The following is a 23,229-nucleotide window of genomic DNA, read 5'->3' as shown; positions in this document are numbered from 1 at the left end:
CAAACGTATAAGCTTTAAGGTTGAATTATTTGAAATTAAGGAAATATACTTTTTGTCAAGTTTTAAGGTTAAGTTTCTCTAATTTAAGACATGTCTAAACAATGGCGTCACCTTTTAATTTGATCTTGTACTAATACCTAACGTTTTTATAAAATCATTCATCAAGTAAATGTTAAGGTACATAGTAAAAAGACTTACCCATATTTCCTTGATCAGTGACTTCCCGCAAAACCATTTTATTATTTTGAACTATTTTCCAAGAATATTGGAAAGGAAAACCTTTAGGTAAATCGTGTAAGTAAGAACAACAAAAATTGTAACACACATTGAAATAAACAAACTGTAATTACACACTCCTAATGAAAAAAACAAGTTTTTTGTATATATCTGGTAGTTCTGAAAATGCATGTATAAAAAAAAAGAAAATTACATTAATAATAATACGTAGATTTTAGATATCACTAATCTACAAAAATGGAAGGAAAAACTGTTTACCACGTCATCAGTTGCTCGAACTTTTCCTTTCACTTTTGTTGTATTTCTTCTCTTATCTATCATCTCTACACTGTGAAGAACAACACAAAACGTACGAGATCTGCACTAATATGTTGTATCTAAAAATCCAAAGGTTAAAAGAGATGAAAACCATATGAGACAAAAGTTGTAAGCATTCAGAATCATAAAACTAGTGTATAACACAAAAGTTGCATTTTTATTGTATACAAAAACTATCTAAGTAATGAATTAGGCAAAATAATGAATCAAGCGAAATAATGAATGAGGCGAAAAAATGAAAATAAAATCCACACACAAACACATGATCTAGCATCTATATACTGATTTTTTCTGGCTATTTTAATGTATTTGACGAAATAATGATGAAGATTTAAAGAACTGAGATGATAAAATTCATTTTATATTAAATCTAATTAATAAACACGCGCTGGAGAAAAACCTAAAAGGAATGAGAGAAAGTATCTTACAAACACGGCGATGTAGTGCTTTAAGTGTTGAAAGGCGTTAAAAAACATAAATTAAACCTTGAGAAGCCGAAAGACGGAAGCAGAAATGCAGAAGCAGAAATTAAGGTTTTCCCACATAATTATGTACATTTTACCTGGCGACCTATAGCTATAAATCCTATAACTGTGTCTTACACCTATTTTTTAGATGTAACTAAAAGAAATAGAAGCAAAATATATAACAGACTGTACAATGACATTAGAGTAAGAAAAACAAGTTACATTCTTTATTTTTACTGCCATTAAAGAACAAGTTATACTGAAGAGCTATAAGAGTTAAAAACTCATGCATTGTTTTAATTCCGAACGGTCATTCTTCTCTTTTTTTTCGATTTGTTTTCTTCTTTTTGTCAAAATTGAATGGAAATTAATTAAACTGAAGAAATTAATTAGATATTTTTACACTAGTGATGACGAGTTGACGACAATATAATTTAGGTAACTAGAGAGGATCAAGCTTGTTATAAATTTATAATATCTAACATCAAAACTAAAGCCACTGAAAAAAATGATAATAATCAAAGCATGTCATATCCTAAATTACATGATGATGGCAAAAATAAGAAATATCCGACGATAGTGATGACGACAATAGAATTTTGCAATTGTCTAGAGAAAAATCATCTAATATAAATTCAAGCCATTGGCAAAAAAATGATAAACGTAATATATTCAGGATCCTTTGTTGCATATCATACATGCCAAGGCAAAAGGAATATGTTTCCAATTCCATAGGGGATATGGCCCAAAATTTGGCCCGCTTATGAATATGTTGTACTTGTTCCAGGAATGGAAACTAAATAATTTAGTTTAAAATCTTTTTCTAGCGTACATGATAACCAAGAACGCACATATGAATATACTATATAGGGAGTAGGGACCCCACACATATACCATGAAGTTTGTTGACATTAACGTTTGAAGAATTAAAAGAATAGGAATTACAATACAAATGAATCATTTTTGGGACAAATGTCTTCTTAAAGATAAAGAAAAAAAAAACTAAAGAACGAACTTCATATCTATTTTTGGGACAAATGTCTTCCCAAAGATATATTCAAGATCATTCTCTAACGGAGTCAGATTCAAATCCAAACTCAAAATCCTCTTACTACTACCGCATCGTTTCAAAACCGGCATGGATGGAATCATCGGAGAGATGAACGATGGCTCGACCGTCATGCTTGACCTATGCCGTCTCATGTGACCACCTAAAGCCTGTCCGGTCCCAAAACTCTGACTGCATATGGAACACTTGTGAAAATGATTTCCTTTATAATCGTTGCTAAGATGTTTCACATCTTTCTGCTCAACGGTGAGCTTTGGCTTCTTATGGCTTGCCCGGTGGCCACCAAGGGCTTGAAACGAAGAAAATCTCTTGTTACATGTTTTGCATTCGAATTGGTTGCTTGTATGGCTCTCGGTATGTTGGTTCAAACCGATCTGTTTGACCATGGAGGTTTGTGCTAGTATCATCAGACATTTAGCAATGTCAATATTCTTGAGGGATTCTTCGAAATCAGATCTTTCTCTCTTCATACTTCTTTGAGAATTAAGATCTGAGAGGGTTACAAAACAAAACAAAAATAAAGTAAAGGTTGGAGTTTTTGCTTGTTAGAAAAGAAACCTGAATTGAGAGGATTTGTAATGAAGGTTGAGAACTTAGAAGTAATGTATATTTATATAAGAGCAATTACCTAAAAGGTTGGACTTTCTAGTAGTTTGACCAAAAGAAGTCGTCTAAACTAATATTCTATCTAACACAACTACCAGAGCACTGATTCTCTGACTTGAGACAAGTTGACATTTTCAATATCACCCTTCGACCGCCGGCACAATGCATACCACGGGTGTTGAATAACAAGGGTAATATCGTCTTTCCCGTAATACATCACATAGTTCTCATTTCTTAGAAACTTCTACTGCTAAAAATGTGAATCTAACAAAAGTAGCATAGTCAACACATGTGTACACAACACAGAATAAATCAAGCAACTTGGTTTCTCATGGACTTGCTTGCCACAGGCATAACTTAATAATTTATATCAACACCTAACCAACTGTATCCTAATCAAAAAATATAAAATTAAGGATTTCAATGTACTTTAGACTAATCATTGGAAAATACAGCCTTAAAGAGCTCTAAATAAGTAATTCTTCCCCTTTGGTAAACTGTTTTTTCATATTTTATTGTATAGTAAAAAAAAAACTACATTCTTCAAGACTTTTTTTTTATAAAAAAATAAATCTTCAAACTTGCGCAAAGCTAAAATACAAAAGTAATCTTCAGATCCAAGTTCGAATACAATCATTACCTTGTTCGAAGAGAAAATTCAATTTGGTCAAACACATGCACTAGAGACCAAACAAAAGCCTTTTTGATACATTGTTCATCTAGATAGTAATAAGAGCTCAATACTGAAATCGTCACCAGTGACGGATTCTTGACGACAGCAATTGAATTTTATGGAAGAGCAAGTCAAAGTAAAAAAAAAAGTGGTAAATTAGACTATTAGAGGTATGTGCTTATTCTTGACTTTATTATGTTTTCTTGTGGAAGCAATGCAAAGTCTTGTGTTCTTTTTGTTCTCTCTTTACTTTTCTTTTTTTTCATATTTGGTTGACTCAAATGAGAAAATAAGCCAATTTAACCGGAAACGTCATCCATAAAATCTAAAATTTCAGCAATCTGCATACCGGTTTAATGTCAAAATATAACCAGATTTATCCATGACAACATAAGCTTGCGTACTACTACATAACAACCTTTACACAGTCTTAATCTTCTACACTCATCCAGCTGATGAACATAAGCTTTCTTTTTTACTCATTTGTTTACTTCCAAGAATGGAGTTCTGTTGTTAGCTTCGCCAAGTCCTTGTTTTGTTGATATTTTCTCCAAACTTGTGTGTTCTTCGCTGAGAGTATTCTGCGAAAACAAAGTCCTCATCTCCTCAATCGAATCCAGGCTTGGCACATTTATGGATTGTTTCTTTGGTGTTTCGTTCTTGTGCTGATCAACCTGTTCATTTTATCCAAAGCTTTGCTGTTAATGTATACACATATAGATCACACTATAGATTTTCCATTATGATTGCTTAAGTACCTGATAGTCTTTTATGAGAGACTGTTCTGCTTTGTTTCTAATGTTTGAAACAGCTTGTCCATGATTCTCCTGCAATAATGTGACCTGGTTCATGCAAGTCTCTACTATAGCCTCTGTTGTTTCTTTGTTCTCACGGTCTTGCATCAATGAGTCTGTAAAACCAAGGATTAGGACGTTTTTGAGTAGTTCTTGAGTAGGGAATGGAACAGAGGTTTAGTGTGGTTACCATTAACAGCTGCGTGAAGTTCATTTGTCCTAGAGACAAAGTTAGCATCCATTGAGGAAAATGTGGATGTAAATTCATCTTGCACCTTCTCATTTTCTTTTGCCATGTCCCTATACGTAGATAGTTTATTCAGTGAAATGATGTGGAAACAGAGAGATGCACGGATACAGAAGTTAAAAACTTACTCCATTGTGACATTAAGTTCTTGTTGATACTTCGTGTTAAGGTTCTTTATGCCTGTTTCAGTGGTCTCCCACAATGTTTTAGAATCATTGGCCCTTCCCAAGCTGCAATAAATACAATCTTTGTATGAGAAGACATAATGCAAATTAAGTGAGAGGTTTGAATAGAAAGCAGTGGGGAGATGGAATTTATACCAATCTTCAAGGTAACTATCCATGACTGTGATAGACTCAGCTGAAGCTATTGTGTTTTCCGTGAAGTGAGTTTTCTCTTTCTTTAGATAGTCACACAATTCTTCCTTTGCACCAATCGAGACTTGCTGCATACCAGACATTTGTTCATACAATCTCTTCTCTTCCTGTATGTCATGTTCCCGGATATTGCTTGATGCATCAGAAATCTAGAAACACATAGAGCATCAGTCTTTAAGTTTGATTCAACTGATGAATAAAACAAGCCTAAGGGGGTTATAATGGTTAAAGACTCACCATTGCAGTTTTCTTTGAAGTTAACTTTGATAATATCAGACTGATATCATTTAAGGCTTGTTTCTCCTCTCTTTCAGCCTCTTCCTGTTTTCATCAAAACGGATGAGTTTGTGCGAACCTCTCAGAACATATATAATTGAAGTCTTTAAGAGTTTGTCCCAGCTCACCTTAAACTTCATTTCAAAAGCATCAAGCTGTCTTGATTTCTCTGCTTGGCTTGCTCTAATGGCTTCCACCACGTCATGGGCTTGGTTGTAGATGTTACTGAAAATGGTTGAAGTTGAATTGGAAATTTCTTGTGCAGATCTCATGCTTCTGACCAAGCCCTGGATAAGTTGAAAACAAACTTGAATTTTCAGAAAAATAGTAAAACTAACAAGAATCCAGAAAGTGATTTTTACAGCACCTGCTCTTGTTGTCTTGCAGCAAGTGCTAAGAGCTTCTTCTGATCATTAAGTAAATTGTGGATGTCCTGAGCGACTGCAGAAGCCTCTGTTGCTGATGTAGTGAGAAACTAAGAAGAGAAAGGCACTTGAATTATTACCAAAACACATGCTAAGATATAGAAACACAGCAAGAGGTGAATTAGTATTTCATAGCTCGATTTTGTTCATACTTTCTCAACAGCCTCTATTTGTGATACTATAGAAGTGTTCTTCTTCTCCAGATCAGAGGAGGCTTTCTTTTGTAGCATTTCAGATAACTCCTTCAAGGCTGCTATTCCTGAAGTATAAGTGTCTGATGTTTTCCCAATTCTTGATTCCAGATCGCGTGTTGCCTGCGTGAGTAAATCAACCACTAGTGTGATCAACTGGTTCAAAGCAAAAAGTGAATTGACATAAGTATGGTCTTTTTTCTACATCATATTTGTGAGCAAGAAATGAGTGGGTATGTTCTTCCATAGTTCTTAATTGTTGCTGTTGCTGAGAGACTGATCCAAGAACTGTTCTGTGCAAATCTTTAAGGTTTTGATCAAGTTGTGATCCAAATTTCAGAAGCATGCTCTGGTTATCGGATTCCAGCTTGTCTTTTTGGTCTGCAGAAACAAGAAAAATCAGCACATGACAGATCTTATTTTCACCCTTAGAAATAGGAAAGAAGAAGTACCCAATCTTGTGAACAACGAATTTATATCGTTTGACGCATGCTGCAGATCACAACGTAACCCCTTTGCACGGTCGATCAAAGAAGTCTCTGTTCAAGAAAAATATGAGTAAGCAACAAACCCAAGAAATCGGAAGCATGTAAAGAAAAAGTATTGAGTAAGAACTGTTACCTGAAGCTTTCATTCTGGAGACGATGACTTCCTTTTCCTTTAACTTTGAAACAACTTGGATATAATTCTCTTTGAGATCTAGCAAGTCCTTGTTACTATTGTGCAGGTTTCTCTGGATCATGAATGTTTGAAATTTCAAGAAAACTCTCACTAAAAGGATGAATAATCTGGATACTAAGTCACGGAAGTTCTAATCACCTTGCAGTCCTTAAGGTCACTTTCAACGTCCAGTAACTTCTCTTTCTCAGTCTCATAAAGGTCACAGAACTTGGAAACCTCCTGCATAAAAGAAGCCTCTTAAGTTCCAATGGGAGAAAATTAATTTAGTTTCTAACGTACAGATACACTTTAATGTTAAGAGATAATGTGAGGCAGACGTACACTTTCACTGAGATTTAGTTCATTCTCCAACTGTTCTATCCTCTCAATTCTCGCCTGAAACAAAGTGATCATTAAGCCCAGCATAAAATGAATATACACTTAAGTGTCTTCTTTTGAATCTACCTTCTTTTCAACTTCTTCTTGTGTATATCTTTCATGTGCAATGTAAACACCATTCTTATCCCTTGCTGCTCTTACATCTGCATTGATTGTTTAACAATTTTAACTAATCCAATAGCTCATTTGATAATATACATAAGAAAATCTGGAGAATATAGAACAGAATGTTGTGTTCATACCTTCTTTCATTCTCTCAAGCTCCAAGTAAAGATCTTTAAGCAACACAGCCTTGGATAACTTCTGGTTTGCCTGCAGAGACACGTCTAGTTAGAAGGATAGAAATTAAGGGTACATTGATAAATAAAGATGAGATATGGTAGCATAAACAAAACCTCAGGTTTGTTCTTGATGTTCTTGGCACGATAGGCATAATCCAAAGTACTTAAAGTTTCCTCTAGGGAATGAGCAGATGGAGAGATTGTAGCAATGATACAAGTTTTTGTCTTTCCTCCTAGAGAGTCCCGTAAAAGCCTTGTCAGCTTACTATCCCTGCAACCACAAGTATGCTTTCAAAAAACACAAATATTACCACAGTAGACATATATAGTTGTAGGACAAGGCAAGTACCTGTAAGGTACATGAGAAGAATGTTCCACAAGGGCATTAATCACACGGCCTAGTGTAAGCAAACTCTTGTTAATCTCTCCTGCTTCTCGTGCACGGCCATCTCGAGCTCCTGACCGTAAGATATTCTCAGATCCTGCTAGATCCACAAGGTTAAGCTTCCCACATTTGATTAACTCTTCATCTCCCATAGACTCTTCCTTTATATGGACAGTGATAGTAAACACTGAATGAGATCGACTACTTCTCTTATTCAACAAAGTATCAGCTGTACGCCTTTTAGATGAACCTCGTTCAAGAAGAGCATATATATCATTAGCACTGTACACAACTTCTTCTTCAAGACCTCTTAAAACCACAGAACCCTTCCCATCCTCCATCAAAGAAATGGGCTTCCTCTGCTTATCCTCAGAAGATCTTGAGGAATCATCTTGAGCTAACAAATCCGTAACTTCCTCATTGTAAAGCTCCAAGAATGTTACTTTCATACTGTAATCAGCATTTTGCGCCTCAAGAGTATCGAAAATATGTCTAACAGCTCTGGGAATCACCCCAGCCTCCGCAGGTAAATCCCCTCCCTTTTTCCTCATTCCACCTTCCATAGTGTAAGTCTTCCCAGTTCCTGTTTGTCCATAAGCAAACACAGTACAGCTAAAACCTTCCAAGACTTCATGAACAATAGGTGCAATAGCTTGATCATATATAGACCGTTGTTGTGACTTAGGACCAAAAACCTATAGAATAAACACCATCAGAGACCCTTGAATACAAAACCATCAAGTAGAGAAAGAGACCAACCAACCTTGTCGAAATTGAAAAGACGGTCTACTTGCTTATTAGCAATAGTATGAAGAACATTGACTTCTCTTCTCATTTCATTACAAGAGATGACTCTAGGAACACTAGATTTCTGCTCTTCTTCACTTAATGGTTTGCATCGTAGAATCACTTGAACATTGACTTCTTTATTATCTCTATCGAGACGGTTAGAGAAAGAATCAGGTCGTCTTCTCTCGAGACGAGGAGTTAGAAACGGTGCAGGTGATGGAATCACTCCTACTCCACTTTTCCTTGATACCACCTCTGGCGTAAACGACATCTTCGATTTCTGTGAAATCAAATTCAAATTCCCTAATCAATTGAGAAAGGTTGGATCAGAATCCCAGAGATTCGAATTCTAAATAAGATTCACTTACAGGAAACAGAGCCGAATCCTGGAGATCGAAAGAGAGACTTCTTTTCAAGTTTGAGAGAGAATTTGAAGAACAAAAAAAGATTAGGGTAAGTAACCGTTGGGAGTGGAAGCAGATCCAAATTCGAATTACTAGAGAGCTCAACACTACCTTTAATTTCAAAAGTTTTTTTAAAAGTCGCAAATATCTTCTTCTTTTTTGTCTCAGTATTCATATATTGCTAGATTATTTATTTACAGGTATTATGATATTAAATATTTCAGTCAAAAAATTGTTCCAATAATCCAACAACTTTATGATTTGTAAACATGGAAAAAAGGGAAAAAAAAAAAAGGAATTGTAAATCTACTACTTTCTGATTTTATTCTTAAATAAACACTTTTGCCAATACAATCATATATATGTGAGATGGATTTACTACTTCTTTTTTTTTGGGGAAAGAATTTGGAATCAGCACTATTGGAGATGGATAAATTAAAAAAATGATCATTAGCTCATTATTATCATTGATTTGACAAAATTAGAGAGAAAGAAAAGAAAACACAAAAGAATTTGTAATTGAATATGAGAGTATTTAATTCAGTCTCCAACTGTTCTATGTGTGATTAATCCAAATGTTGTAACTTGTGAAGACCAATATATATTAACAATCTGTATACATTATACACTAACGTACCGTTGTAAGAGAGTTAATGACATTCTTGCATTATAAAGGAGCTTTTAAGCGTGAGTTCAAGACGGGTAAACAGACAACAACATCCTTTAATCTTTTCTTAGTCTATGGGCTACTCCAAACTTGGGCTACTCCAAACTTGGGCTACTCCAAATTGGGCTTCTCTACTTTAAATCTTCTACTAACTATTTGGGCTTTTATTAATAGGTTTAATTACTTTCTCTCTCAGGTCTTTCTTTTAACTAGTTTGGGCAATTGAAAAAACTTTTGGCTCCTTTTTTAAATTTTACTGAACGAAATTATCCTAAAACAATAAAAAATAAAGCAACCATATTCGAAAAGAAAAGAAAAATGAGCGATGCCGGCAAAAAAGAGAGGGAAATTAAAAAAAAAAAAAAAAAACGCAACAGTGTCGGAAAAATAAAGCTGACAAAAAATTAAACGCAAAATAGTTTGGTCGCTGTAACTTTTTTGTTTATTTTTTTCTAGCCAACCCTAATAAACCCTGACGCCGTTTCTTCTTTTACCTTCCTTCTCTCGCTCACCGTCGCACCTCCTTCATTTTTTCTCTCTCTCTCAAACTCGTCTCTAAAACTCGTCCGTCGATTAATTCCTCGTTAGTCTCAGGTATGCTTCTTCGATTCTCATCTATCATCAACAACAGTGCTTTCTCAATTCTCTTAGATTCATTTCTATACACAAAGTTTCCACCTTTTTCTATGGTTTGCTTTCGATCGTAAAGTACGGATCTTTGATAAACCCTAATCTTCTTCGTTCGATTGTATATGTTCAGTATTTAATTGGAATTAGTCAGAGATCTATTTGTTGATTTCGCAGTGACTTACAAAACCCTAAATTTCTTACTATTTGTTAATGAATCAATATTCATTTGATTACAGGTTTGATAGAATCATTGCCTGAGGCATCTAATAATGGGAACACCAGAGACATCTCGGGAGCCTTGCCCTGATCGTATACTCGATGATATCGGTGGTGCTTTTGGTATGGGAGCTGTTGGAGGATCTGCCTTTCATTTCATTAAAGGGACTTACAATTCTCCTAAAGGTAGTCGCTTTGTTGGAGGAACACAATCGGTGAGCATGAACGCACCTCGTACTGGAGGCAGTTTTGCTGTTTGGGGAGGTTTATTCTCGACATTTGACTGTACCATGGTGTACCTAAGGCAAAAGGAGGATCCTTGGAACTCTATCATTGCTGGTGCTGCAACTGGAGGGTTTCTGTCTATGCGGCAAGGGGCTGGTGCTGCTTCGAGATCAGCTATTTTTGGAGGGGTTTTGCTTGCTTTGATTGAAGGAGCTGGGATCATGTTGAACAAGGTACTGGCTCAGCCTCAGAATATGATGATGGAGGACCCTGGAATGCAAGGAATGCCTGGGATGCAGGGAATGCAGGGAATGCCTGGGATGCCCGGAATGCAAGGAATGCCTGGGATGCAAGGAATGCAGATGGGGCAGATGCAGAGTCAAGCACAGATAAGGTCAGAGAGTCAAAACCAGAATACAGCTTCATCATCATCATCATCATCATGGTTTGGAGGGCTTTTTGATAAGAAAAAGGAGGAGGTGCAACCAGGCAGTGAAAGTAAAACAGAGGTGTTGGAGAGTTTTGATGCTCCTCCGGTGCCATCATTTGAGTTCAAGTAAGCTTTGTGGACATCTATTTCTCTGTCATCCAATGGTTTACCTACTGCCTCAACTATCAATTCCATTTCGTCGTCTTTTTGTCTATCCTAAGTTCTCAGCTGAATTCTTCTTGTTCATGGAAGAATCAGCATGCTATGTTCTCTCTCTTTTCACTTATGGTTATGTTTCAATGAGCTTATGCACTCAATCTAGGAATATTCTCTTTGTGAAACCATTCCACAGATATTGTTGGTTCTTAAATAATGTAGTTATAGATTTTAACAATATTCGCCAGTGGAAAATGTTTGAGCATTGGAAATGAATCCCTTGGTCCAATATCTTAGCCCATCCACACAACTCAAACACAGCAATTATATTGTAGTCACAGCAAGTACTTCAAAACTTCAGAAAAAGATCAATCAGAGTGGTTTGTGAAATCTTCAGACTGATCAGAAGATGAACAGTTCTAACAACAATCATATATCCTTAGCAGTACTGATTCATGATAATTGTTGTGCTTGTTACTTCTTAGTAAGTAGGATCACAAAAGCTTGGTCACACCAACAATATTCGGATTAAGGAAAGAGATCAGCGTTTTGATTTGTGATATTTACATTTCCTCTTCTAGTCTTGGGCTTATAAAGGCCCAAATTCAGGGACCAAAAACGACGCCGTAACTTGAATCATATTCGAACTCGAAGGCTCCTTTTGATGCTTCTTCTTCCTCAAATCTCACTGTAGGGTTTTTAGGGGTTTTCTCTCTCTTTGCAATCATGGAGTCTCTAGGGAAGCTACAGCTTCATCAGCAACCAAATCACCTCTCTTTCACTCATTTCTCTTCATCTTTCCCCAAAAAGCCTTCGTCTTTCTCTCTCAGATCCTTACCCAGATCAACATCATCCTTCAAATGCATTTCAATCAAAGCTTCCTCATCCAAGTCTCAAGACTCGAAGCTCTCAATCCTCAAATCCACATGCGTCAGCTTCACTGCGGCAGCAGCACTGTTCCTTGTGAATCTCCAGCTCAAACCTTCACCGGCGATTGCGGCTCCTGTGGCGGCGACGCCGTTAATGGAATCTCTCAAACAAAGTAACGGAAACGTTTCATTTGAAGAAGAAGAGAGATCACTCGAAGAGTATCTTGCTTCTCACCCTGATGATGTTGAAGCTCTACGATCTTTAATGGAGGTAAGGATCAAATCTCGAAAGCTTCTAGAAGCTATAGAATTGATTGATAGGTTGATTGAATTGGAACCAGAGGAGAAGGAATGGCCAATGTTGAAAGCTAATATCTTTAGTTACAGTGGAGATTTAGAGTCTGCTAAAACTGGTTTTGAAGAGATTCTAGTCAAAGATCCGCTTCGTGTCGAGGCTTATCACGGTTTAGTTATGGCTTATTCTGATTCTGGTGATGATTTGAATGCTGTGGAGAAGAGAATTGAGGAGGCAATGGTTAGGTGCAAGAAGGAGAAGAATCGTAAGGACTTGAGAGATTTTAAGCTACTAGTGGCGCAAATTCGGGTTATTGAAGGGAAGCATAATGAAGCATTGAAGTTGTATGAGGAGCTTGTGAAGGAAGAGCCGAGAGATTTCAGGCCGTATCTATGTCAAGGGATTATATACACAGTGTTGAAGAAGGAGAATGAGGCGGAGAAACAGTTTGAGAAGTTTAGGAGACTTGTCCCGAAGAATCATCCTTATAGAGAGTATTTTATGGATAATATGGTTGCTTCGAAGCTCTTTGCCGAGAAGGTACAGCGAGAGATGGCTGAATGATTGTCTTACGAAATGCTAGTCGTGCTTGAATGTGGTTTTTTTTGTCTCTTTTCTGTTGCTAATGGTTTTAGATGGTTGTAGTATGTAGGTTGAGCTTGAATTTATGTCGTGATCGTGTGTTGTAGTACGGATCGAATACTCAATATGGGAATCTTGAATTGCTTGCACTGTTTTTTGAGATGTGTATGTATACATCACGACTCACGAGTCATTGTCCCAACTCACCTTAAAACATCATTTCAAAAGCACCAAGCTGTCTTGTTTTCTCTTGCTTGGTTTGCTGAAAATGGTTGAAGTCGTGTTGGAGTGCTTCTGACCAAGCCTTGGATACATTGAAAACAGAGTTGAATTTTGGAGGCATATAATTAAACTAACAAGACACCAGTATATGATTTTACAACGCTTGTTCTTGTTGTCTTGCAGCTGGAGCTAAGAGCTCTAGAAAAGAGTAAACAAATAACTGGAATTAAGAAAGAGTTTTAGTATATGTCAATGGACTCGCAAGCAAAGAAGATGACTCTGTCGGACACAAAGAACTTGAACAGTAAGACCAAGGCTATCATCTGATGTAATTCAGACCAACAAATTACAAGAGTAGCAGACAAACACACCATTAAGTAGTAGAAAGATTTTCACCTTTAGCATCGTTAAAATCCAACTTAACAAAAGGATATAAAAGGCCCATTATGATCCCAGATGACGCTTTCATCCTATTGTTTTAATCTAATCATCTTTGATAATTTTAAGATTTTGAGGCCCAACTATTAAAACAAGAAACAAAAATAATATCAAATCTTAGCAAGTATAGATTTTGACGTTATTAAACCAAATATAAATATAGAGACACTTCTTGAAATCACTATTTTATTCTTGAAATACATACTCTTGAATACTCCCGATATATTAGGGATTTTGTGTTTCCACGTTCGGCTTTGGGATTGTTGGATTTGTCCAAAATTGGGCATTTTTAACCTTTGAAATGCTATCCAATATTTCCAAGGGAGTGATATCTCCAGTCACAGTCACTTTCTTTGCAGCAAAATCTATGTTGAAAGATGTTACACCTACAAGTATCAATTTCATTAGTTATAAACCAGCATTAGACCAAAACCGGTTCACTAAATTAATAGAATAGACCGGCTCAGGTATGGACAAAATAACGAAATCATTCAGAGCCTACAGTAAATTGGAATCGAACTCAGTTCTCGTATTTGATAATTTTCTTATCACAAACTGGAGCCAAGAATTTATTTATATATATTTATCATTCATATAATATATTTTCTAAACCGGAACATTTTTAGAAACTAAACCAAAAAAGGGAGCAGATGGCATTCTCGTAAATAAACTAATCACCTTGCATTCTGGCCAAGTGTTTCCTAACTTTGCCTTCACAGCCTCTGCAGTGGAGAGACACTTTAAGAACAACGACCTGCTGCTTCAGAAAATGCAACCCTAATCATCACTCTTATCACCATTTATTTACATTTATGCCACTCATGATGCTAACTACAAAACAACTTACCTGGTCTGTATCACCACAAGTTGTCTTCTTCTCTGTCAACGTTTTGTCTTCACCAGCAGGAGCTTCAGCTTCTACCGTCTTAGCCGGATCCTGATCCACAGAACCCGTAATAGAATCCGGGTCCGATCCCAAAAGATACCTTGTAGAACCCACAGGGGTTTTGATTAAGTCACATGCGGGTCTCGCAACACAGCTGAAACTCTTCCTTGCTAAGCCAATGTCATTAGTGATCAGCTTCAACAACGCCGCTGCTCCGCCTCCACCGCCACCGCCCGTGCTTCTCCTGCCAGTGATGCTTCTCCTGCCTTTATAGATCTCTAGCTTTTTGTTACTCATCTCTCCGTCTTCTGCGGAAGTTGGTAGTTTAATGAAGTCGTCAGCGAATGATCTTCGGCCATCTTTAATGATCGGGTTGTGGCGGTCTATAGCTCGGCCGCTGTTTCGTTCATCTTCGTCGGTGGTGGTTGATTTGTGAACGTGGTCCATGCTTGAACATATGGCTGTCGATGCTTGCGAAGCGCAAAACATTCGTCCCTTCATTATATGGAGAAAGAGAGTGAAGAAGTGATAATAAGAAAGAAAAAAAAAAAACCAAACTTTTGTTAGAACTTGAAAGAAATGTTGATGAGAATGTTAATATGTGTATACGAGGATGTCTTTACTTGTATATAGAGAGAGAATTGGATTGGAATAGAGACAAAGAAAGTTAAAGAGTGTAACGCTCATATGATAAGAGTTATTTGTCCATATATGTAATAAGTTGTTGAGATGGCCTTTATAATTTACTCGGGTTCCCGATTTTTCTTTGGAGTTTTATGGTAAAGTCTAAGGGACAAGACACGGTTACAAATATATATGAAAATAAGCAATAAGAAACTATTTAACTTTGTTGTAGATTTGGATGGATTCTAATCACGGATCACATTATATTACAAACTAAGGTAACATAATCAAGTCATGAGGGAAACCTAAATGCTTTATATTAATACTGATAAAAATACAAATGTTTTAAAGCATTTAGTTAAGTATAAGTATTAGTATTATAAATTGTTAATGTATTGCATGCTCACTGTCATTAGATGAAGATGCTGGGCGTGGACCGTGGGACATCATCCTTCACGAGGCTTTTGGCTTTATATTCCAAATCTTACTTCAATATCTTTTGTCTGTTTTTATTAATTTTATATGATAAATGAAACAATCTAACTGTGTCAGAGAGAGACGAGACAGATAATAACGGTCAAAAAATCTGATAAAAATGTTGAAAAATAGTATTAATGGAGCCTCTTTCCTTATAAATGGACAACGTGATGCATAAATGTTAGAGCCACACAGACAGATCAATTTGTAGAATTACCTACTTATAATTTATCTATCTTGTTCTCAACTTTTCCACTAATTAACTAATGTGGATTGTTTATTGAGATCTGCAACACTTGGAAACACCAGGAATATTCTGTGTTTTGAATCTTTGGCTGTATAAAGCAAATGAGGATATATCCGAATTTAACCTTTAAAACCTAGACTTTAGCCAAAATTGAAAATTCAGTTCAAACCTATACTAAACAAGATAGTTGGGTTTTTTTTTTTTTTTTGGGGGGGGGGGGAGTCATAATAAGATAGTTGATTGAATTAAATAAACAAACAAACATTGAAATACAATTTTTGTTGTGCATAGTATTATTTTGGGAGGAAAACAATATAAACTTTATGTCTTTAAAATAGTCTAAAAATTGCTAGAGCTTAAACTCTAAATAAACTTTACGCCTAATTAAAACTAAATCATAAACTTTAAATCCTTAACCCTAGCTAACCCCTAAAACATAAAATGCTTAACTCTAAACTAAACAATATGGGTTCATTTTTAAATATTTGTAGTTTTATCTTAAATTGGATCATATAAAAATTTTGGTTACTAAAATATCGTCAAATTTGTCCAATAATAATTTCTGAACTGTTGTGTTCCCTATTTATAAAGTTTTTCTAGAAATCCTTTAGGCTTTGCAAATATGGGCTTTATATGACAGAAATGAGGGGGTCATTCACTATTCTGGTTATGTATTAATTAAAGCCCATTGGGCTAAAGTTTCAGTGTAGCAGAGATGTTTCCGGCTACGATAAAATGTCCACGAGATGCGAGACAAGGCGAAGACAGAGCTAACTTAAGGACCTTAGCTGAAGCGGATTCTATGGTTTTATTTCTTTGCATTTTATGAGAAGAATCTTGCGTTTTGGATTACGCAGCTTGATCGTTTGTGTAGTTTTAAACTTGTTAAAGCGTTTCATCACAGTGTTATGTTTATGCTTTTGAGTGCTCAAATTGATACATGTTTCAACGGATCAGAATTTGAACTTTAAATGTGTTTCATGGTGATGTCGCCAAATATTATTGGTTTTGCATAACGATTTGTGGGTTTTGATAATGTAGCTAGGTGGTGAGAATATCAACAATTATGTTGCCTTTGATCTTCTCTTTAATCCAAGAAAATCCGAAACAGCTCACAAAGCAGCAATTGCTTGCTTACTTGTGAGTTGTGATTGCAACAGAGTTGTTTGGTAAACATATCAATCACTCCTATATTCACGTAGTTTGTTCTCTTATTAATGCAAGAAGATATTTTTGGTAAACTGATGTGACATTAGACATCGTGGTACTTTGAACCTATGTCTCTCTTTGCCCTTCTCAAAACATACAAAAGTAAACTCCTTTGGAAGATGCTACTGGATTTTTCTCGGAAATGGCACCAATTTTTGTAGACATTGGTTTCTGCTTTTGTCCCAATATCACATCCCTTCTTGAGGAATGTTTCAACTTGCATTAATAAAGACCAAATGATATAATTAGAAAGAGTATGTACTTTCTTACGCTGAATTACGCATTCTAAGTTAAGTTAAACAAACTAGTCCCTACTACATATGTTCACTACAACAATAAACTTTGTTCTTGTCCAACTCTTTTCCTAAAGGATTTGACTAACTTGGGAGATGTCAACATTAGACATTAAGTGATTCTATCAAATAGGGCATGTCCATTCCAGCTTGGAGGATAACAAAGTCTTATGATTGTAATCCATATTCAATGTTCTTTATTTTGGTTAGGTGTGTCGGGTCGGGACTCTAGACAAAAGCTACAGTAATAGACGGAGCAATCCATTAGAGTGGAAAAAGTTTTCCGGATTAGGGAAGAAGACAAGCTTATCAACAGACAAGTTGGTGGTCCGAAAACTCATACCTTGCTTCTGATTACGAAAAGCCTCTCTCGCTTTTTATCATTGTCTCTCTGTTTATTTGCTTCAAATATTTTTGACAAAGAGGTCCAATTAACTTGTGGTCTCATTGCACACATCACATAATATCCCACATAATCATTTGTTCGAGAATGTGGCTCATATTTGATCTAGAGCTGAATTATGTCAATGAATAATTGAGAAGCAAGCAAGGAAACATAAGAGTTTCTATAAGTGAGAGATGGATTTTTGTAGTTAGAGTTTATTGTTTAGAGAGTTGAGAAGCGTATAAACAGTTAAAACCAGTTATGTGGGTTCCACGTTACAGACATAATTGATGTTCTTCTTTTATTTCCATTTTAGTTGGAGACACAAGATAACTCTTTTTTGAGTCTTTAGCTTTTCTGAAATGTCCCCAAAATATATTAATTAATAATTGCAGTTTCTATATTTGAGTCTGTGTCTCACATGTTAAAAGAAAATTTAATCGTACGAATAGACTGACAAGATTTTAGTCGTCGATTAGGTCAACGGAACTGTGGAAAGGCTCACTTCATCTTCTGGTTCCTGTTATAGATCATGTGGATTTTGGACTTTACTACGACCGGAACAGTTTATTCAACTTCATAATCATAAACTAGTGTAACAGTAATACGATATATTTTTTCAACTTGACCCAATAATAAGATAATTTTCTAAATCAGAAAAAGAGTTTTCGATTAAATTACTTACAGAATATAAATACTGTTTTTAATCTAAATACTAATACTTTTGAAATTTTCTGTCATTATCAACTTTTTCTATTAACGTTACACTAATTTATCTAAAAATGTTATAAAACACCACTTCCATTTTTATCAACTTTTGTTCTTGTATTTGAACAATTGTTAAATATACATGCATGTAACTTAGAAAAGGCGCCAGTAATCTACTATTCTCATCGACTTAAGTTGATTGGCATGCTCATATATGTCAATGTCAGCTAACTAGCATGACTAAGTTCGAAGTCTCAAGTGGATTGGATCATATATAGGTTGTTTAAAAAACCACTAGACTATCAGACAAAAAAGGATAATGGAAAATACATTTCAAGAGCCAATATCCCCGTCAGAGGCAACGTACAAGGATTGGAAGTTTTCTAACACTTCAGCTCATCGAAAATAAATGTTAAGCAAATGTACATAAGTAGAAAGAAAGCTACCTTGGTCATTCTTGGAATAGAGTGATTGAACTTGCAACTTTCCGAATTTGTAGCTCCCTCGTTCCCATAGGAAATCTAGCAATCCTCTGCACTAGTCAATGTCTCAAACTCAATGATATATTGGTCGTATTTGGTAAGCGGTTTACTACTAAGGATTTGATTGATTGGTAACACAAAGCATTACAAAATATTTAGTGGATAGAAAAAGTAGTTATAGGTAAAGGTGAGGAATTTATTTTATTGACATTTATATGTATCTAATTTTTATTGTTTTGAATTTGTTGTTGGATAATTAGTTGGAGTTTTAAAAGCAAATTAAGTTGATGTTTTTAATAATTACAGTCTACTTTAATCGTTACTTTTATGTAATTTAATCAAAACAATGACATATAATAAGCTTAACTTTGATGCATGGAAAACGAAAGCTACACACTTTCATGCAGCTGACACTCATCATGCTTCCCATGGACTCTTAAGATTTTCAACAGAGATTTTTTCTCCACGCGGATTCATATTAATCTATTTAACTAATCGTAATATTACAATATGATTTTCAAAAAGGTGTTTTTCTTTGCTAAAAGTATATAGATTGCTGTGTTATTAATATGTAAAGATTAATGTTAAAACAAAAAAAAGATAGATATAATTGTCACTGTAAATTGCAAACAAAATGCCAAAAGAAAAAACCGTTGTTATCTTATGCAAATATATAAATTTATGTACATTCTTTCACTGCTCAAACATTTCAAACAAGTTATATTTCTCATCCTAAATCTTACTATCTAATGTATGGCTTTGAATAAATCAAAAGAATCAGAATGGGACCATATCTCTTGTAGTGATAAACTTCAAGAAGCTTATAATCATTGAAATCTTTATATTGGAAATATTTTTTTATAAAAAGACACTTTGAGTTATTCCTTTTTTGTTTGTGGGGTTACTTATGTATGAATGTAATGTTGGACCCCAAAAAATGGGCCTAATTTCGCTTTTTTCTCCAATCTTTATTTACTAGACAATTTAATATATGGTAACATATTGACCTATAGTTATTTTGCATGGTATCCCTATGATTACAAATTTGCTGGAAAATATATAATTCTTTTTAGGTTTGACGTAATACACATCCTACTATAGTTTTTTTAAAACATATTAAAAGGGACCGTAGATAGAGATAGGGAAAGAGAGGATCCTCACTATTGCCTGTAAAGTCCCTTTTATTCAGTTTGCTTCGTCCCTTTTCTTTTGGGTCTACTCAAAAAAAAAAATTATGGCTCAAAAGAAAAAATCTCCAACTCAAATTTTTTTTTTATATATAAAAAAATAGTAAAAGTTGATGATAACATAAAATTTTTATGTCACCTAAAATATATATATTAAAAAGATAGTAAACTATTTTTTTTTGTTGAAATCGAGTTTGTACACAATTTCACTCGAATATTGGAGACATTATTATTAATCTATTGCTTGTTCATTTGTTTCCACAAGTGAAATCTGCTTTCCATATTATATCCAAAAGATCGAACTTAAGTTAAAGTTATGGGTTTAATATTAAAACCCAAAGACCAAAGTCATTCCACTTATACTATGAGAAAAATATTATATCCAAGTTGTATCCTCTTACTTTACTACTTCCATTTCTTTTGATATAAATTTATTATTTTTGATCCTATGTATTTACTGATAAACTCACTAATTATTTAAGTTGATTTTATTTTATTTTGTATATTTGTCAATAACATGCATTCTAGTATATTTGACTCCTAATAGTGATATGTAGTAACCACATTTATTATACAAATATTATTTTTGTAGTATATTTGACTCCTAATAGTGATATGTAGTCAAATATTGTTTTTGTTTTTGTTTTTCTTCAGCTTATGAAAGAAAAACAAAAATAATATCGTAGTAAATGCCAATAACTAGTGACATGTGATCTCCTCTAGGCTCTAGCTGATGAGTTACGTAAATGCAGCAGGTCATATGAGTTTACTGTTGAATACCCATAGAACAACACGAGATTGCAATTACAGTAATATGTAAAACTAACTGGTAATGACTAATGTATGATGAAATGAAATTGGATCCAGTCAACTGAAATTGGTTCAATCAGTCCAAAATTTTGAAGTGTCATGTGTCATAAATGCATATTGACGGAACAAAATCTACTACTACTAATTAATAAAAACGCAAAAATAATTGTTGAAAGTCAAAACACGATTAAAGCTTTAAAGATAAATTCAATGTTTACCATTAACTAATTAGTATAAATAAAAATCAGTAATTACTGTATTTAACAAAATCTTGAATATTAGTCGTTTACTTATTAAAACAAAACCAAATCCGAAACGAAAGAGAAAGTAATGCTCTGGTCAAAACACAAGTTTAAACCCAAGAACCTTGAAATTAGTAATTTTGTAGCATTAACATTTATAACACATAAAGAAACCTCGAATTCAGCAAACTTCTACAACAAAAGCACACAAAAGAATCTAAATTACAAAAATAAAAAAATCAGAGTAGAAGAAAAAGTTATCTTTTTGAACTTTTTATGTATTTTTTTTTTGTATCCTTTTGGAATGGAATCAGAGAGAGAGAGCGTCACAGATCTGAGAATCTCAATCTTTATCAAGGTCACCACAAGTAGAAACAGAGGTTCTTGAAGAACAGAGCTCAGATTCAGTCACATTACTCTTCCTAGTAGTAAACGACTGCTTACAATGCTCGATCGCTCCTTCAATGGAGTTATCACTCGCATTGCTGCTTCTCATCAGTGTCTGCAGATCCAACGACCCGTTTGATCCAAAACTGAACGAAGAAGACAACGAAGACGCAGAGGAAGAAGAAGAAGAAGATGTTGAACACTTTGCTTGAGAATGTCTCTGTATCACACCAGAGAAAGATCTCCTATGAATTAACAGAGGATTCTCACTGTTCACAAATGGGTTCTTCTTTCTTGAGACTTTAGAAGGTTCAATTTTGAATCTTGGATTGATCTCTGATGAATCTGAACAGGCTTGTTTTGAGAACAGAGCTTTTATGTAAGCGCGTGAGGCTTTGAGTTTTTGTGTTATGGATGAATGTTTGATCTTTTTGCTCCAACTGTTTCCAAGATGATTCTCGTTGCTCTCGATGAATCTCTTGAGCTCTGTCGAAATCTCAAAGAAACAATTCTCGTCTTGTCCGATCTCACAGCTACTGAATCTCCGTGGAGACAATACATCTGCGGCGGCGCGTGGGGAGATAGGAGTTTCCGTTGCGGCGGTGGAGGAGGAGGAAGCGAGAAGAAGCTTTTGTACCATTTTGAGACGAGGAGGGAGATGAAGAGGAAGAAGTTGACCTTTGTAGAAAAGCTCATCAGCCGGAGATGTGGTTGATTCACCGGAAGCTACGGCGGAGGAACACATTTGAAACTCGAACTCTCTGCTTTGCGGCGGGGAGGAAGTGACGGGGAAGCTGAAGAAGCTTGAGGACGAAGTAGAAGAAGAAGAAGAAGAAGAGAGATTGACTTCCATGTCTATGTAACCATCATCACCATCGGTGGACAGAACATGTGTTCTTGATTCTGATTCATGCAAATCCATGTCTTTCTCTATGTATGTAATTGTGTGTATGTATCTGTCTGTGTATATATTTTCTCTCTGTGGTTTACTTACTTCTAGGGAGGGACTGAGAGAAGTGAGAAGAGGGAAAGAGCATCTTTTAAAGTGAACTTTCTTTTTATTTATTGTTGTTTTTCTTTCTTTTTTTCCGTTAATTTTCAATTAAATTGCCTAGGTGGCTACTGCTACACCTTTTTCAATTTATTTGCAGTTTACTTTTATTTTATTTTAATTTTGTAGACAAGAAAAGATTTGTAATACATCCAAATTATATAAATTTCTTTATTTTTAAAAAATGATTTCTGTCTACGGCCACCAATTTTTTTCTACGATTTCCAAAGTTTACCGTTAGATACTTTTTTTTAGTAATTAAAGAAAATACCTAAACTCTAAAATTTTGTTTCGCATGCAGCGTGTGAATTTGCATTGGTTATTCTTTTGATACTACATATGATTGATGGCTTATAATATAGTGGAAGCAGTAAGTAGTGTGTACTAGAAAATGAATGGTATTTTTTGTCATTCATTATAACTGAACAATTTCAGCCCCCAAAAAGAAAAAAAAACTTGAACAAAAGCCTAATAGTTTGATGGACAAGAAATAATATTTCTGTCAGAGATATTTCTACTGAAAATGTGTTAGGTTTGATGAATTATATTGTCGAATAATCTCGCGGTGCAAAATTTATTAAAGGGCAATTCATGAAATGCTGCTTTAGCTATTTTAAAACCATATGGGTATGACATTTTTCTTTGTGTGTGTTGTCGTCTAACTCACATACACACTATTTGTATTTTGATTTCTATTTTGTATTCGAAGTTGTTTGTATTAGTACAACAAGCTCCGGTTTATATAGATTGGATTTAATATCGCAATAAAATGATGAATTAAAATAATTAATTACATCGACTAATGAGTTACGTTTGTGGATCTTTTTTGAAGTGCCCAGTAGATTATGTTCCCATTCCTCGTACTTATGTTTGCCCTTCGCAAGCTTGAACTGTTTTTCAATAGTTACACATT

General features: G+C 34.9%; 6 protein-coding genes and 1 long non-coding RNA gene across 10 annotated transcripts; 2 read left to right on the top strand and 5 right to left on the bottom strand.

Annotated features, from left to right (window-relative positions):
• Nucleotides 1-1,790: 1,790 nt before the first annotated feature.
• Nucleotides 1,791-2,730, bottom strand: ZAT11 (C2H2 and C2HC zinc fingers superfamily protein). The gene has a single exon (NM_129298.3). It carries the CDS (start codon nucleotides 2,559-2,561, stop codon nucleotides 2,025-2,027), a length of 537 nt encoding a protein of 178 aa, NP_181279.1. The 5' UTR covers nucleotides 2,562-2,730; the 3' UTR covers nucleotides 1,791-2,024.
• A 922-nt stretch (nucleotides 2,731-3,652) lies between these two features.
• Nucleotides 3,653-8,804, bottom strand: AT2G37420 (ATP binding microtubule motor family protein). Of its 2 annotated transcripts, NM_179950.3 has the most exons (20): nucleotides 8,563-8,804; nucleotides 8,169-8,474; nucleotides 7,370-8,100; nucleotides 7,135-7,291; nucleotides 6,982-7,051; nucleotides 6,806-6,882; nucleotides 6,683-6,736; nucleotides 6,500-6,580; nucleotides 6,302-6,413; nucleotides 6,133-6,219; nucleotides 5,886-6,061; nucleotides 5,642-5,803; nucleotides 5,432-5,539; nucleotides 5,193-5,351; nucleotides 5,026-5,109; nucleotides 4,732-4,937; nucleotides 4,540-4,641; nucleotides 4,355-4,464; nucleotides 4,129-4,280; nucleotides 3,653-4,044 (listed from the first exon to the last, which is right to left on the bottom strand). In NM_179950.3, exons 2-20 carry the CDS (start codon nucleotides 8,463-8,465, stop codon nucleotides 3,850-3,852), a joined length of 3,120 nt encoding a protein of 1,039 aa, NP_850281.1. In that variant the 5' UTR covers nucleotides 8,466-8,474; nucleotides 8,563-8,804; the 3' UTR covers nucleotides 3,653-3,849. The 2 variants fall into 2 exon arrangements, with proteins under 2 accessions (NP_850281.1, NP_001323679.1); NM_001336659.1 differs by having other exon boundaries at nucleotides 3,669-4,044; nucleotides 8,169-8,734.
• Nucleotides 8,805-9,660: 856 nt separating this feature from the next.
• TIM17-2 (translocase inner membrane subunit 17-2) lies at nucleotides 9,661-11,205 on the top strand. Of its 2 annotated transcripts, NM_201892.1 has the most exons (3): nucleotides 9,785-9,859; nucleotides 10,132-11,054; nucleotides 11,171-11,181. In NM_201892.1, exon 2 carries the CDS (start codon nucleotides 10,165-10,167, stop codon nucleotides 10,894-10,896), a length of 732 nt encoding a protein of 243 aa, NP_973621.1. In that variant the 5' UTR covers nucleotides 9,785-9,859; nucleotides 10,132-10,164; the 3' UTR covers nucleotides 10,897-11,054; nucleotides 11,171-11,181. The 2 variants fall into 2 exon arrangements, with proteins under 2 accessions (NP_181277.1, NP_973621.1); NM_129296.4 differs by having other exon boundaries at nucleotides 9,661-9,859; nucleotides 10,132-11,205.
• Nucleotides 11,206-11,557: 352 nt separating this feature from the next.
• Nucleotides 11,558-13,027, top strand: AT2G37400 (Tetratricopeptide repeat (TPR)-like superfamily protein). Its single transcript, NM_129295.2, has one exon. The coding sequence runs from the start codon at nucleotides 11,649-11,651 to the stop codon at nucleotides 12,648-12,650; it is 1,002 nt and encodes a 333-aa protein (NP_565860.1). The 5' UTR covers nucleotides 11,558-11,648; the 3' UTR covers nucleotides 12,651-13,027.
• Nucleotides 13,016-14,977, bottom strand: NAKR2 (Chloroplast-targeted copper chaperone protein). Of its 2 annotated transcripts, none has more exons than NM_129294.4 (3): nucleotides 14,176-14,977; nucleotides 14,007-14,085; nucleotides 13,016-13,714 (listed from the first exon to the last, which is right to left on the bottom strand). In NM_129294.4, exons 1-3 carry the CDS (start codon nucleotides 14,713-14,715, stop codon nucleotides 13,554-13,556), a joined length of 780 nt encoding a protein of 259 aa, NP_181275.2. In that variant the 5' UTR covers nucleotides 14,716-14,977; the 3' UTR covers nucleotides 13,016-13,553. The 2 variants fall into 2 exon arrangements, with proteins under 2 accessions (NP_181275.2, NP_001189699.1); NM_001202770.1 differs by having other exon boundaries at nucleotides 13,453-13,714; nucleotides 14,007-14,082; nucleotides 14,176-14,815.
• A 3,530-nt stretch (nucleotides 14,978-18,507) lies between these two features.
• On the bottom strand, nucleotides 18,508-18,744 carry AT2G08870. Its single transcript, NR_140423.1, has one exon. It is a non-coding gene; the product is annotated as an other RNA (long non-coding RNA).
• A 2,257-nt stretch (nucleotides 18,745-21,001) lies between these two features.
• On the bottom strand, nucleotides 21,002-22,365 carry MAKR3 (membrane-associated kinase regulator). Its single transcript, NM_129293.4, has one exon. It carries the CDS (start codon nucleotides 22,185-22,187, stop codon nucleotides 21,222-21,224), a length of 966 nt encoding a protein of 321 aa, NP_181274.1. The 5' UTR covers nucleotides 22,188-22,365; the 3' UTR covers nucleotides 21,002-21,221.
• Between the last annotated feature and the right edge of the window lie 864 nt (nucleotides 22,366-23,229).

Source organism: Arabidopsis thaliana, chromosome 2, assembly GCF_000001735.4.
Source record: "Arabidopsis thaliana chromosome 2, partial sequence".
NCBI lineage: Eukaryota > Viridiplantae > Streptophyta > Magnoliopsida > Brassicales > Brassicaceae > Arabidopsis > Arabidopsis thaliana.
This window is presented reverse-complemented; position numbering and strand designations above follow the sequence as displayed.